Source organism: Lampetra fluviatilis, chromosome 13 (genome assembly GCF_964198595.1).
Source record: "Lampetra fluviatilis chromosome 13, kcLamFluv1.1, whole genome shotgun sequence".
Taxonomy (NCBI): Eukaryota; Metazoa; Chordata; class Hyperoartia; order Petromyzontiformes; family Petromyzontidae; genus Lampetra; species Lampetra fluviatilis.
This window is the reverse complement of record NC_136287.1, coordinates 11,091,052-11,103,496: the sequence shown is the minus strand read 5'-3', so window position 1 is coordinate 11,103,496 and position 12,445 is coordinate 11,091,052. Positions and strand designations below refer to the sequence as shown.

At 52.3% G+C, this 12,445-nt stretch overlaps 1 protein-coding gene across 1 annotated transcript; it reads left to right on the top strand.

The window, feature by feature from the left end:
- The first annotated feature begins 6,521 nt into the window (after nucleotides 1–6,521).
- SNAPC3 (small nuclear RNA activating complex polypeptide 3) lies at nucleotides 6,522–11,692 on the top strand. Its single transcript, XM_078862301.1, has 8 exons — nucleotides 6,522–6,845; nucleotides 7,184–7,267; nucleotides 7,941–8,031; nucleotides 8,448–8,552; nucleotides 9,137–9,369; nucleotides 10,075–10,239; nucleotides 10,801–10,908; nucleotides 11,103–11,692. The coding sequence occupies exons 1-8, from the start codon at nucleotides 6,544–6,546 to the stop codon at nucleotides 11,248–11,250; spliced, it is 1,236 nt and encodes a 411-aa protein (XP_078718427.1). The 5' UTR covers nucleotides 6,522–6,543; the 3' UTR covers nucleotides 11,251–11,692.
- Nucleotides 11,693–12,445: the final 753 nt, after the last annotated feature.

Here is a 12,445-nt window from a genome sequence, read left to right as displayed (position 1 = left end):
CGCGAACTTGCGCGTGTAGTAGTCGAGCAGGTGCGGGTCATTGAAGGGGGCGTACGGTGGCAGGCTGCCCATCCTGCCGTTGACGTGTCGCCCCCGGCTGTACAGCCCCAAGTCCATCGTCCGAGCTGCGCCACGCACCAACAACCGTGCCATTCACGACGAGGACGACCCCGCAAACCGCCGACGCCTTAGCTAGAAGGACTGTTCTCCGACGATCGGTGTGAATAGCAATCGTGGCGATTTAAAACACGGGATTTTCCCTGCGGCGTACTGTTGAGCCTTTCTCTCCTCCAGCTTTGTCCACGCACTACTGCGGGGTATCTTCAGGACTTGGAGAAGCTAGAGGCTGGAGAAGGCCGACGATGGCTGTCTGGCGAGTGGTCGGGGTTGTACCTGCATTAACGGTGATTTTTTCTGCAATATTTTGCTGTCTTTTCTTGGATTTTCTGTTTGCACATAGTCACTTTAAGATGTTTTCTTGTTCATGTTTTTTTGTTTGTTGCGGTTGCACCCGATTCAAGAGCCGAATGGCTCACATGGCTATACCTAATAAATGAACTTTGAAATGAATAAATAATGTGCTACCCGAAAGACACCGTCAGAGAGCTGTCGTCTTCAACTCCTGAAGATGCCCGCGGTAGTGTGTGGTGAGAGCTTGAGAGAAGTAATGTTCGCACCGTACACAGCCAACCCGCGCTGACCGGAGGTGCGGGTGGAATGGACGACAAACCGAAACACCACGCAAAAAAGCGTTTCTAGACCGAACTTGAACGCGGCGGCGACGAAAAACCACGTAAGACGCGCAAGGCTCTGCTGGGGGGCACCTGCGAAGGGAGCTCGACGGCCAAGGGACGACTGGAAGGGCTGGCGTCGCGGACCGACGCGCGGCCAGGCCGGCGGAGAGGCGGCGCGCCCGTGCCGTGGGTCGTTCCACGTTGGGCGGTCCAGCGGGGCCGACAGCGATCGGTGGTGAAAGCCTGCGCGGCCAGTCGCGTTCGCGCACACACACACGGTCCGGTACGCGCGCAAGCGCTCGCGTGCGAAAGGTGTCGGCGCTTTTGAGCCGGAGTCCGAGCGAAACTGAGAATCCGTCCGGAAAAAATAAATGCGTTGAAGTGTTGAAAACCTATGTACGTTGGTGCAAAACACCGATACGCATGGGAGTTTGCCAGCCAACCAAGATGAAAACCTTAGTTTGGGGTGCGATGCAAGAAGCATGCCCGTGCCTGTAGGCGCGTTGCATCAGGCTCTGGTTACAGCAGGACCGTGGCAAACTGCATGAGGCACAATGAGCTCGGCTTGTGTGTTGATGGAAACTGATTTGTATGCCAACTGTTGGTGAGAAAATGGCTACAAATTTGGAAATGTTTCAATAAAATATTGACAAGTTTTAGCATTTTTGCAAATACGTGAAATGGGTGGCGATAAAAAATTGTGTTCTGTCTGGTTGAGATCATAAGCTAACAGACGGTGTCAACTGAATCACTTAATGCCACCAACTTTAGATACTTTAATAGCTGTGTTTGGTTGGCATTGAAGCAAAATGCTTGGACTAAGAATCCGACGGTTGTGAGTACAAATCTGGGTGCAAATCTGTACTTCTACGCTCCTGCGTCTCATCTCCCCGCCTTCACTAAGCCGCACTGACCAGCATGGCGAAGTATGATCGAATAACCCCCCAGAACTTGCACGCTGTGGAGAGGGCCCTCCGTTGAACTCTGAGCGCACGGTGAGGTGGGTGGAATGGGATGGGAGCGGATGAGGCCAGCGGCTTAATGGGAACACAACTTGGCCTGGTTTTGGCCCAGCTTGGTTCTGCCCTCGTGCGCGCGCTGCTATTGACCATATGCAACCCATGGAAACGTGCGTTAATGATTGACTGCTTAAGTCTGTGTTTGCATTACGCGGACCCCTTTACAAATGTCAGCTGCCCCCACATGCTGTCTCTCAAAGGCGGAAAACCCCCCTGCAAGTCAGGCCCGGCGTGACACCACGATTTCAAGTTATCCGATTGTAGGTACGGGCGTTGACCTTTTTCCGTACCATACGTAGCCAGCCGGGCTCATCCGAAGTGGGGGAAAGTTGAGCAATCGAACCGATAAAAATTGGTAAGAGTAACCGATCACGTGAAATAATCAAGACAGCCCTTGCTCTGGTTAAGCGTCGCCAATACTCCGTGCGTTATCGGCACAGTCGGGTTTTTTACAATCGGGTTTAATTGTCTTTTTATACTAAACCCGATCATCTGAGATTGGGAGAAATCCGGTTTAATTGGTTCTAATTGCAGAAGCGCACTTCGCCAACTTCTCAACGATGGGCTTCATCCATTCCAAGCTAAGGAACTCACTGGCGCCCACGATTGTGGAGAAGCTCGTGTTCATCAAGACCAACCTGCCCGCCGCATTCTACGACTACCCCGTGCCCGACGGCCCCCCGAGTACGATAGCAGCACCGACGAGGAAGCAGCCTAAGCCTTGGATCAGAGTTTCGTATTCATTACACCAGGTTTTAATTCACCGAAATCGGGTTTAATTGTATTAAAGACAAACCCCGATGCCTGCCGCTGGAAAAATCGGGGGTTTTTTTCCACCCATGGTGGGCTCTGCTGCTCCTGCTGGTGTGCACTTACCCGTGGCAGGGATGATGCGTGCAGGTGGGTGGGGTGGGTAGGGGTCCCAGGGCCGGACGGGCTGACGCGAACACTGCGCCGTTTGGGGGTGCAACACCCCCGTCATTGCCGGTGACGAGTTGTAGTACTGGATCTGCGTCGGCATTTCGTTCTGCAGGCTGCGCGCAAACGCCCGACGTTTTGCATTTCACTCACGTCCAACAGCGCACGACGCGAGGACTATGGGACGCCGCCACTACCCACGTCACCCTCCCCGATTTAGTCCACCCAGCAGTACACATGGGGACATCACAGTTCGTCGATCGGCAGATCGGAGGACCCGGATAAAAATCCACGCGACCACAGGGAGAGACGTGCAAACTCCAACTATACAGGCGGCAAGGTTGGGATCGAACCCACGACCTCCTGCATACCAGGCGAGGTAGTTAACATCTCACTGTTTATACAGGGTGCTTCAAAAAAATGTTCACACTTCAGAGAATTTGCAACAATACCACAAGAGACCACCTGGAGAAGATTCCAGGCACGTGTTGACAAAGACTTTTTAAAGCTATTAACATTACATTTGTTATCATGTTACAGTCTATTATCCGTTCTTTTTTCATTAAAAACGATAGTCCCATATAAGTGTTAACATGTTTTTGAAGCACCATGTACAGTACATGCATGTGAGGTGCTTATTACAAGTATCTCTTTAATTTTCATACATTATTTAAAAAACCACAGAGACAACGGTCCATCATTCACCAGCAGGGTAAATGTTTCAGAGGGCGCCTATTAAGGTCAACAAATGCAAAGATCCCCCTTATAGCCGTCACAGACTTTTGGGACAAGTTTCCATTAACGAGCACCTAAAAAGACCGGCACGGTTCACAAAGGGGGTGGGTGGTCAACACCACGCCCGACCGCCTTTATCTCCCTAGTGGCAATGTTTAATACACACCGCACAAGGTATTCACATAAGGCTGAGTCAATCTAGGAGGAGGCCCAGGAGGACCGGTTCAGATAATCGCGACTTTCATTGGTCGTGAACGGGACTCAAACTCGGGTCGCCGGGCGAGTAGCGCAGTGCGCTAATCACTGGCGCCACCTATCCCCATTAAGCCCGACACACACACAGCTCTTATCAACTCTGCCCTGCGTGCACAGCACAATGTGAAATGTTTCGTGAAACACCTCACTATCCGTTGCTAATACAGCAGCATCGCCAGCCTTTGTATCCTTTAGGAACTGTAATATTATCGCTAGCCTTTGTACCCTTTGGCGAACTGTAATAATAGAGTCATCGTTATACGTCACTGCTCTATTCTCGAATCACCTGGGGCCAGGTGAGTGTGTCCACCCAGGTGTGTGTCCACCCATGTGAGTAACCGTGTCACCCCCCAGCTGTCACCCCAGGTAGAGTGTCCGTCTCCCCAGCTTCATGGCCACTCAGGTGTCCATTCCCTATACACCCTCCGGCCAGGTGAGTGCGCATCACGCAGGTGTCTCTCTCTGCCGCAGGTGTCTGCACCGTCTCCCCAGGTGACGTCCTCACCAATGTCTTACAACCAACGGCTGTGTCCAACGCAGGGGGGGGGGCTGGTGAGATTCTTACCTTGGTTGTGCCGCTCAGGTGAGAGTGAGTGTGTGAGTGTGTGTGTCACTCAGGTGAGTGTGTGTGCCACTCAGGTGAAAGTGTGTTGCTCAGGTGAGAGTGTGTGTGTGAGTGAGTGTGTGCCACTCAGGTGAGAGAGTGTGTGAGTGTGTGTGCCACTCAGGTGAGTGTGTGTGTGCCACTCAGGTGAGTGTGTGTGTGCTGCTCAGGTGAGTGAGAGTGTGTGTGCCACTCAGGTGAGAGTGAGTGTGTGTGTGTGTGCCACTCAGGTGAGTGTGTGTGTGCTGCTCAGGTGAGAGTGTGTGAGTGTGTGTGCCACTCAGGTGAGTGTGTGTGTGTGCTGCTCAGGTGAGAGTGTGTGTGCCACTCAGGTGAGAGTGAGTGTGTGTGTGCCACTCAGGTGAGTGTGTGAGTGTGCCACTCAGGTGAGTGTGAGTGTGTGTACCACTCAGGTGAGTGTGTGTGTGCTGCTCAGGTGAGTGAGTGTGCCGCCCGTCGCAGGTCTTCCTGCACCTGTGTTTGGCGTCGCTCGCGTCCAGGAGACGGGAGGCCACTCCCCCGCGTGGCGCTGCCGCTGCTGCGACTCGGGGAGCCACACGCGGCCACGGCCACGGGAGGGCAGCCGTGCGCACTCTCGTTACGACACGGACGATGGACGTAAAGTCACATGAAAAATGAAATAAAAAGTAATAGAATTATATGAAAGAAAAAAGAAAAAAAGAAATAATGAAAGCAAAAAACCCACGACGTTTCGATCGCAACACAAGCGGTCTTTATTTTTTATTTTCTATCTACGTGACTTTACCGAAAGAACCAAGAATATGAATTCCGGCAGTCGCGAAAGTTTTAAGTCTAAATTTAACAAAAACAAAATTTCTCGTCGATATTTAAAGAGCCGCTGCGTTAGGGTGCGCAAAGGGTTCGAAGCGAGGCGGTTTCCACCACGAGAGTTGAATCTTGATCTGAATCTTGATTTGAATCTTGATTTGAATCTTGATTTGAATCTTTATCTGAATCTTGATTTGAATCTTGATTTGAATCTTGATCTGAATCTTGATTTGAAACTAGATTTTAATCTTGATCTGAATCTTGATCTGAATCTTGATCTGAATGTTGATTTGAAACTAGATTTTAATCTTGATTTGAATCTTGATCTGAATCTTGATTTAATTTTGATTTGAAGCTTTCGTGACTGCAGGACGTTTCGATCGCAACACGAGCCACTCGAGTTGGTCGACAACTCTAGCGGGGGAAACTCCACGTTTCCTTTTTCTTTTTTTTGTGGCAGGAGACTTGTACATCCGTGCAAGCAAACCTTTTGGCAACGTGCAAGTGGTGCGTACCCAGATTTTTGTCACGTTCTGACCCCTTGCCCCGACTGGACATCTTTATAGCTCATCGGATTCCTCCGGTATATATAAATATGTTGATTCCCTTTCAGGTTCCATCGAATTTTCCCAACAACAATAACAACACCACTTGCACAGTGGCAGTTCCCTTCTCATCACCGCCTGCATCATCATCATCAGTCTTGATCTGAAGCTTTCGTGAATGCAGGAATCCATATTTCTAGGAATCCATACTCTTTGGTTCTTTGGGGCCGTCCATAAATGACGTCACGCACCTAGACATGTGTGACGAGGGGGGGGGGTTGAGAAATGTGAAGTTACGTAAAAATGCGCAACTTTAAATAAATATAAACACCTTCTACTTAATTAAATATACTTTTTAATAAATGTTTTCTCCTACAACATCAGAGTGCAGCGCCACATTAAATACGCACTACAATGACAATAGTTTAAAGCGATTTGAAGCATGTTTTATTTTTTTTGGGGGGGGGGGGCAGAGCTTTGTGACGTCATATTTGAGGGGGGGGGGTTGACTTTTTGTCACGCCGTGTGACGAGCGGGGGGGGGGGGTCAAAAATCATCCAAAGTCGCGTGACGTCATTTATGGACGGTCCCTTTCGGTAAAGTCATCATTGTTATCATCATCATTTTCATCATGTTCATCTTTATTATCACCATTATCACCAATGTCATCACCATTACCACCATCATCATCAGCTCTTCTTCGTCCAACACGTGCGACCATTGTCTCACTCCACGTTGTGGTCATCGCCCTGCGGAATCTGGGGGGTGGGGGGGCGGGGCGTCCCAACCACCTGGACCCCCACCCCACAGACGCCACAATCGGCACTGCGTAAAAAATTATTTTACAAACGCCTTTCCCCACCACCGTCAGCGCGGAGCGCACGGGCACCCGTAGCACGCGTGCGCATGCTCCCTGAGTGGCTCAAGCAGGCGGAAGTAAACAAATGGCGGAGGCGGCATGCGGCTCGGGGTTACGGGCTCCTCATCCGCCTCCTGCGGCTCCTCTCTCTGCGGCGGCTCCTCTCTCTGCGTCGTCCCCCGATGCCGTGGAAGCACGGGGCCATGGCCGGGGCCAGGGCGGGCAGGCGTGCGGGGATGAACTCCGGCTGGAGGTCGCCGGCTCGCACTCGTCGGCCGTGTGGGTGCGCGGTCTGGCGGAGCGGTGGCGGTGTCGTCTCGCTGCCGCCGAGGCGAGGAGACGCGGTGGGCCCGAGGCGCTGGAGCAGGAGCTGAGCCTCGTGTGCGGGTGCGGAGACGCGGCAGCTTGCAGCAGCAGCTTGCAGCAGCAACAGCAGCTTGCAGCAGCAGCTTGCAGCGGCAGCAGCTTGCAGCAGCAGCGGCAGCTTGCAGCAGCAGCGGCAGCTTGCAGCAGCAGCTTGCAACAGCAGCAGCAGCTTGCAGCAGCAGCTTGCAACAGCAGCAGCAGCGGCAGCTTTCCACGTGCAAACATAACGTCGTGCGCGCGCGTGTTGCGCTTGTCTTTGAGATAGCCACGCGTGTGATGTCACCCTGACATTGACAACAACAAACGGGGGGCCCCGTCGTCGTCTGTCGCGGTGTCTGTGTTCTGCTGCGCGCGCGTAGAGTGGAGACGCTGCGGTGTCCCGCTGAGGCACTGAACTGTGATCCAAGCAGCATCCCGCCGCACGTGGACCTCCTCACGCTCAGGCGAGTCGGCTCCCCCCCCCAACATCCCCCCCCCTCACCATCCTCCCCCCTCACCATCCTCCCCCCCCACCATCCCCCCACCATCCCCGGACAATCCCCCCCCACCACCCCCCCACCTTCCCCCCCCCCCACCTTGGGATGGCCGACCGCCGTCCATGACAGATGTTGAAGGCAGGGGCGATGTTGGTGGGTAGCAAAAAGACGGTGCAGAAAAAAAATTCGATGTTGTACTGTACTGTCATATGCTCCCAAGGCTTACGCTCCCGATCTTCACCAATCAACACTGACCGGCATCGTGAAGTTTTGGTCAAATATCCTACGGCTGATGTGCCATGGGAGGGATACCTTCATCCAGTAGTGGATTGACAGGTCTCGTGTCGGTGTACATCGTGTGTAGTGTGCTATGTGTGCTGTACACGTGTTGGAGTGCGTGCTGTCTGCGTTGTGCTTGTTTGCGGTGACTGCTGTGTGGAGCGGTCATGTAGTGGTTAGCGGACTTCACTACGAACCCGGTGAACTCGAGTCTTAACAGTGCCTGGTGCTGTGTGTGGTGTTAGCCACCATCCCCCCCTCCCTGTCCTGTGCCGTGGCAACCTTTCATGGGTCCTCGCGAACAGCGATTTGACTCAACAGTATGATGAGGCTACGCGTGCTATGTGTGCTGTGCGTGCAGGCTGAGGCAGCAGTACCTGGAAAAGAAACAACGCCTGCCCTCTACGGGAGCGGCAACGAACAAGCGCATACAGACCATGCTGCGCGAGATGGTACGACCAGCCGCCAGAGGCAAGGCCACGGGCTCCCGAGCGAGATGGCGCACACAGCCACCAGGGCCAAACCCAGGGCGGTCAGCGCTACGCTGCGCTTCGAGCCTGGCCAGCCGAGTTCGATTCCCGTTCACGGCCACCGCCGGTGAAGATTATCTGAACCGGTTCTGGACCTCCCCTAGGTCGACTCGGCGTCCAATGAGTACCTGGTGCAGTGTGTAAACATCGCTACTGGGGAGACAAAGGTGTTTGTGCGTGGTGCTGGCCACCCACCCCCTCGTATACCGTGCCTGCTTTCACAGGCGCTCGCTAATAGCAATTGTCCCAAACGTCTCTTAAGGCTACAAGGGGGATCTTTGTTTTTGTTGCCGCTGCTGCCACTGCTGCCACTGCTGCCTTGTTCGTGCTGCGTGCAGGAGCTGCAGTACCACGCCAAGCAGTCTGAGGAGCTGGAGGACGTCATCCCGCCCGGAGAGGTCCTGCTCGTCGTCAACGTCTACTACCCCATCATCCTTCAGCGGGTGCGCACACTCACGCTCTCTCCGGCGCGCTCTCTCCGGCGAGCCCTCTCCGGCGCGCACTCGCCGGCACGCTCACACTGGCACAATCTCGCCAGCACGCGCTTGCCGGCACGTATTCTCCACCACGCTAACACCGGCACACTCGCGCTGGTATACTCCTCGGCACACTCCCGCCGGCACACACTCCCCAGCCAGCTCTCACCAGCACACTCGCACATGCCTTAATTTCAGCAGTTCCTGTCTGGGTCGGTGACCCGTGAAATATTTCCACGCCCGGCACACCACATCTAATAGACCTCGTGCCGTGGATTGTTTTTTTTCCCACTGCTGTCGATGTCAAAAGTTTAACGTGCCGATTGACGCAACGAACAGCTCGCACGATCAACCCCGACTCTGGCCTTGCTTGGTCCCAAGCCTTCTCCAGATGTCTGTGTGAGGCCAGACCTTCTCGGTTTGGTCTTGGCTCGGCAAATTGCCAGGGGGATAAGCACATGGGCCGTGCGGAGCCCCCCGCGCCGACGTGGCTCGATGGGGTTGTTTGTACCGGTGAATTTCACGTCATTTGTTTTGCTTTACCTCTGCAGCACAAGTGCAGCAAACCGCACCAGGTGCTCCATGTGCTGGGCAGCCAGAAGCTGACGGAGCTCCGGGACGCGCTGCCGTGCGTGAGCGACCTGCAGATGCTGGGCGAGTACAGCAACACCCCCGACCTGGCGCCCGAGCACACGAGCAAGGACCTCTACAAGTCGGCCTTCTTCTACTTTGAGGGAATCTTCTACAATGACATGCGCTTCCCCGAGTGCCAGGACCTGAGCAGGTGGTGACACGTTCTGGGATTTCTGTGGCATTGTGTTGGTTTTATTGTTGCCGCTGCCTGTTTTTTTTTTCTTCTTCTTAAAAAAATTCCTGAACCGTGTGAAGTGAGCAGGTGGCGTTGAAGCAGCACCACACACATACTATGTTTGAAGCAAGGTTACAGCCACCTGTAGTTAAACTGGGATTTCAGGGAGAGCGATTTCATGGTCTGAGCCTGGTCACCAATGACTGCATAAGCTGCATAATAATTTCGGTTAATCTATTTTTGCGTGGGAGGCACGGTATGAAAATCACGTATGTATGTTGACCTTTTGCACCGTACGTAGCCAACCGTGCTAATCGGAGGTGGGGGGGAAGGACAACAAACTAAACACAAAAAAACTTGTAAAGAAATGAGCTTTCAATTTAGATTTAAAAGTGCATAGCTCCAGTGGCTCATATCAGGAAGGGAGACCGTTCCAGACGGCCGCAGAAGCGCATCTGAAAGCGCGAGATGCATTGACCGTCTTTGTTCGATGGCCAGCCAAAAGCCATTGCGAGGGTGATGGTTTATGCTCATATTAAGCATGTATGCTGACCTTTCGCACCGTACGTAGCTAACCGTGCTAATTGGAGGTGCGGTGGAAGGACAATAAACGTAACACCAAAAGAAAAAGTAATGATGATGGTGTTGAGCTACGCGTACTCCCCGGGTGTCGTCTCGCAGGACGATCGTAGAGTGGGCGAGTTGCCTGGACCGGGGTCTCGGGCCATTCGAGGCACGCTCCATGGAAGACCACACCTTTAATGACCTAGTTCTCAAGGTGGGATTCCCCTACCTGTACTGCCACCAGGGAGACTGCGAGCACATCGTCATCGTCAAGGACATAAGGTAAAGACGCGCGACATTGGGCTTCTAGCTTTTGGATGTAACCAAGGAGCCATATTGAAAAATAGTAATTCGGAGCCAGTCTCCTTGCTCAATCAAGCACTCGGTGGCACCTATCTCTATAGGCAGCCCTGAACAAGTGGTTGAAAATCCATATTACCTTGGCAGGGCGTCAATCTTCATAGGAAGATAAACATTTACTAACTTAAAAACTACGTATTTTATTTGGGTCATATTCGTCACCACAATACAATCTCGCATTATATCCCACCTTCACGTATCCGCTCTGACCAATTCACCGCCAACACCCAGCGTAGTATTTGTGCATGGCTTACCGGTCACCTTTTATAGTTGTTCATATATCCGTCTCCAGCGAGTCGGATGTGACATTGTACTGGAGATGAAGAGGCAACTTTGTTTTAAATTGTCCACCAGTGTACGTGCCTGGATCGCGATTATTTGTAAACATTGCGTGGACCAAAGCAAAGAGAAGCCCCTTTTTGTATTGGTGGGGCAACGCACAGCGGCTTACTCTGGTGGTCTGATTTTATGAACACCGACCAGGATGGTGAACCCGGATGACTGCCAAGACCGGTCCCTGTATCCCCTGCTCGTCAGCAAGCACTGCTTCATGTCGAGGAAGTGCCTCGTCTGCAAAATCTACACGGCCAAGTGAGAGGCGCATCCCGGCAACATTCGTCGTTGGCCTCTCCCATCAAGCGTTTCTGCACCTTGAAATGTATCGCCTACATATCTATTCAGAAGTTGTTCGGAGGGTAATTCATTACGAAAGTTAATTCAATGCTACTCTTGCTTAACGTTCTTAACGTTTTCCATTCAACGGCTGCACTCCCTCCGCCCCCCAGGTGGGTGACCAACAATGACGAGCTGGCCCCCGAGGACCCCTGCTTCTTCTGCGACGTCTGCTTCCGCATGCTGCACTACGACGAGAGCGGGGGCAAGGCGTGCGACTTCGAGGCGTTCCCTTACGTAGACCCCGGCATATTCAACTGAAGGCGCCTGTGCCTCACCTGCTGCGAGCCCGGCAACCTGCGTTTTGCGACTCCTCGCCGCGCACACCGCTGACGAGTGATCATTGGCGATTTTCTATTTTCCTCTGGCAGCTTATATAGCGAGTGTGTGAATAATTGCGATGGAGAGACGGATGACAGATTGGGGTTTCCGTTGGCCACACCACCCATAGCCCCCGTGCCGGCCTGTTGTTAGGACGTCCATCAACAGCACTTGCCTCTTCACTCCGTTCTAGAGTGTTACTGTGTGAAAAATGGCAGCGGTAAAAATGTCTCCCGATGTACATACTGTATTCGTGAAATCTACGTTGACAGCATTCCATACCAGCTTCTCGGTGACCATGCTGGAACCCCTCCTCGGTTGGCGTCTTGCAGAAGGAAACTTGTCTGTTTTGCTCTTTAACATTAAATATTTTGTTGTAAAATGGAATCACAACTTGCCTTTTCTGATGACATGCATGACGTGTCGTAATGCACTTGACCCGTCATAATATTGAATCTCAGTAGGTTACTGTTTACAAGCACCTTGATGAAATAGCCACTTTGTGATGTGGGGGGGGGGGAGGTCGAAAGTTAATGACCTTTTGCAGAGGTTGACCTTTCTCAACTTCAGTGAACTGGCAGCAAATCAGGACTGAGGTGGCACAAAAGGGGTACAGGACTCAAAAGTAAAGTTTCACTGGTGGCAAACACCATTCCATACTAAATAAAAAGTGGAAAATACCTGCCCATAGTTTCAAACCAAATCCCCTGCAATAATATATTACAGCTTGCGCATTTTTTGCGGAAGAGCAACTGATCAGGTGAGGTTGAGCCTTCATAATGCCCGAATAGCTTGGATGAGCAACTATTATGCATACGAGGCTGCAGGGCAACGTGGTGGAAAGCAGAGGGCAATGCAATAACTCCATTGTGTGTACTGCACTTCTAATGGCCCACAACTATGCACCCCACCATCAACCGGCACTAACATGGTAAAGTGTGGTCAAATAACTCCCATTAGCCGCATGGCATCGGGAGACCGTCATCCAAGAGTGGATTGACAACAGGGCTGTAACATGTTGTGGTAGTCAACCTTTTACCTCGGCCCGGATCAACTATCACACCGCTTCTGTTTGAAGTTTTCAATAATGGTACGCCTCCATCATTGTTTAATTATTTTGATTTTCAACATGTGG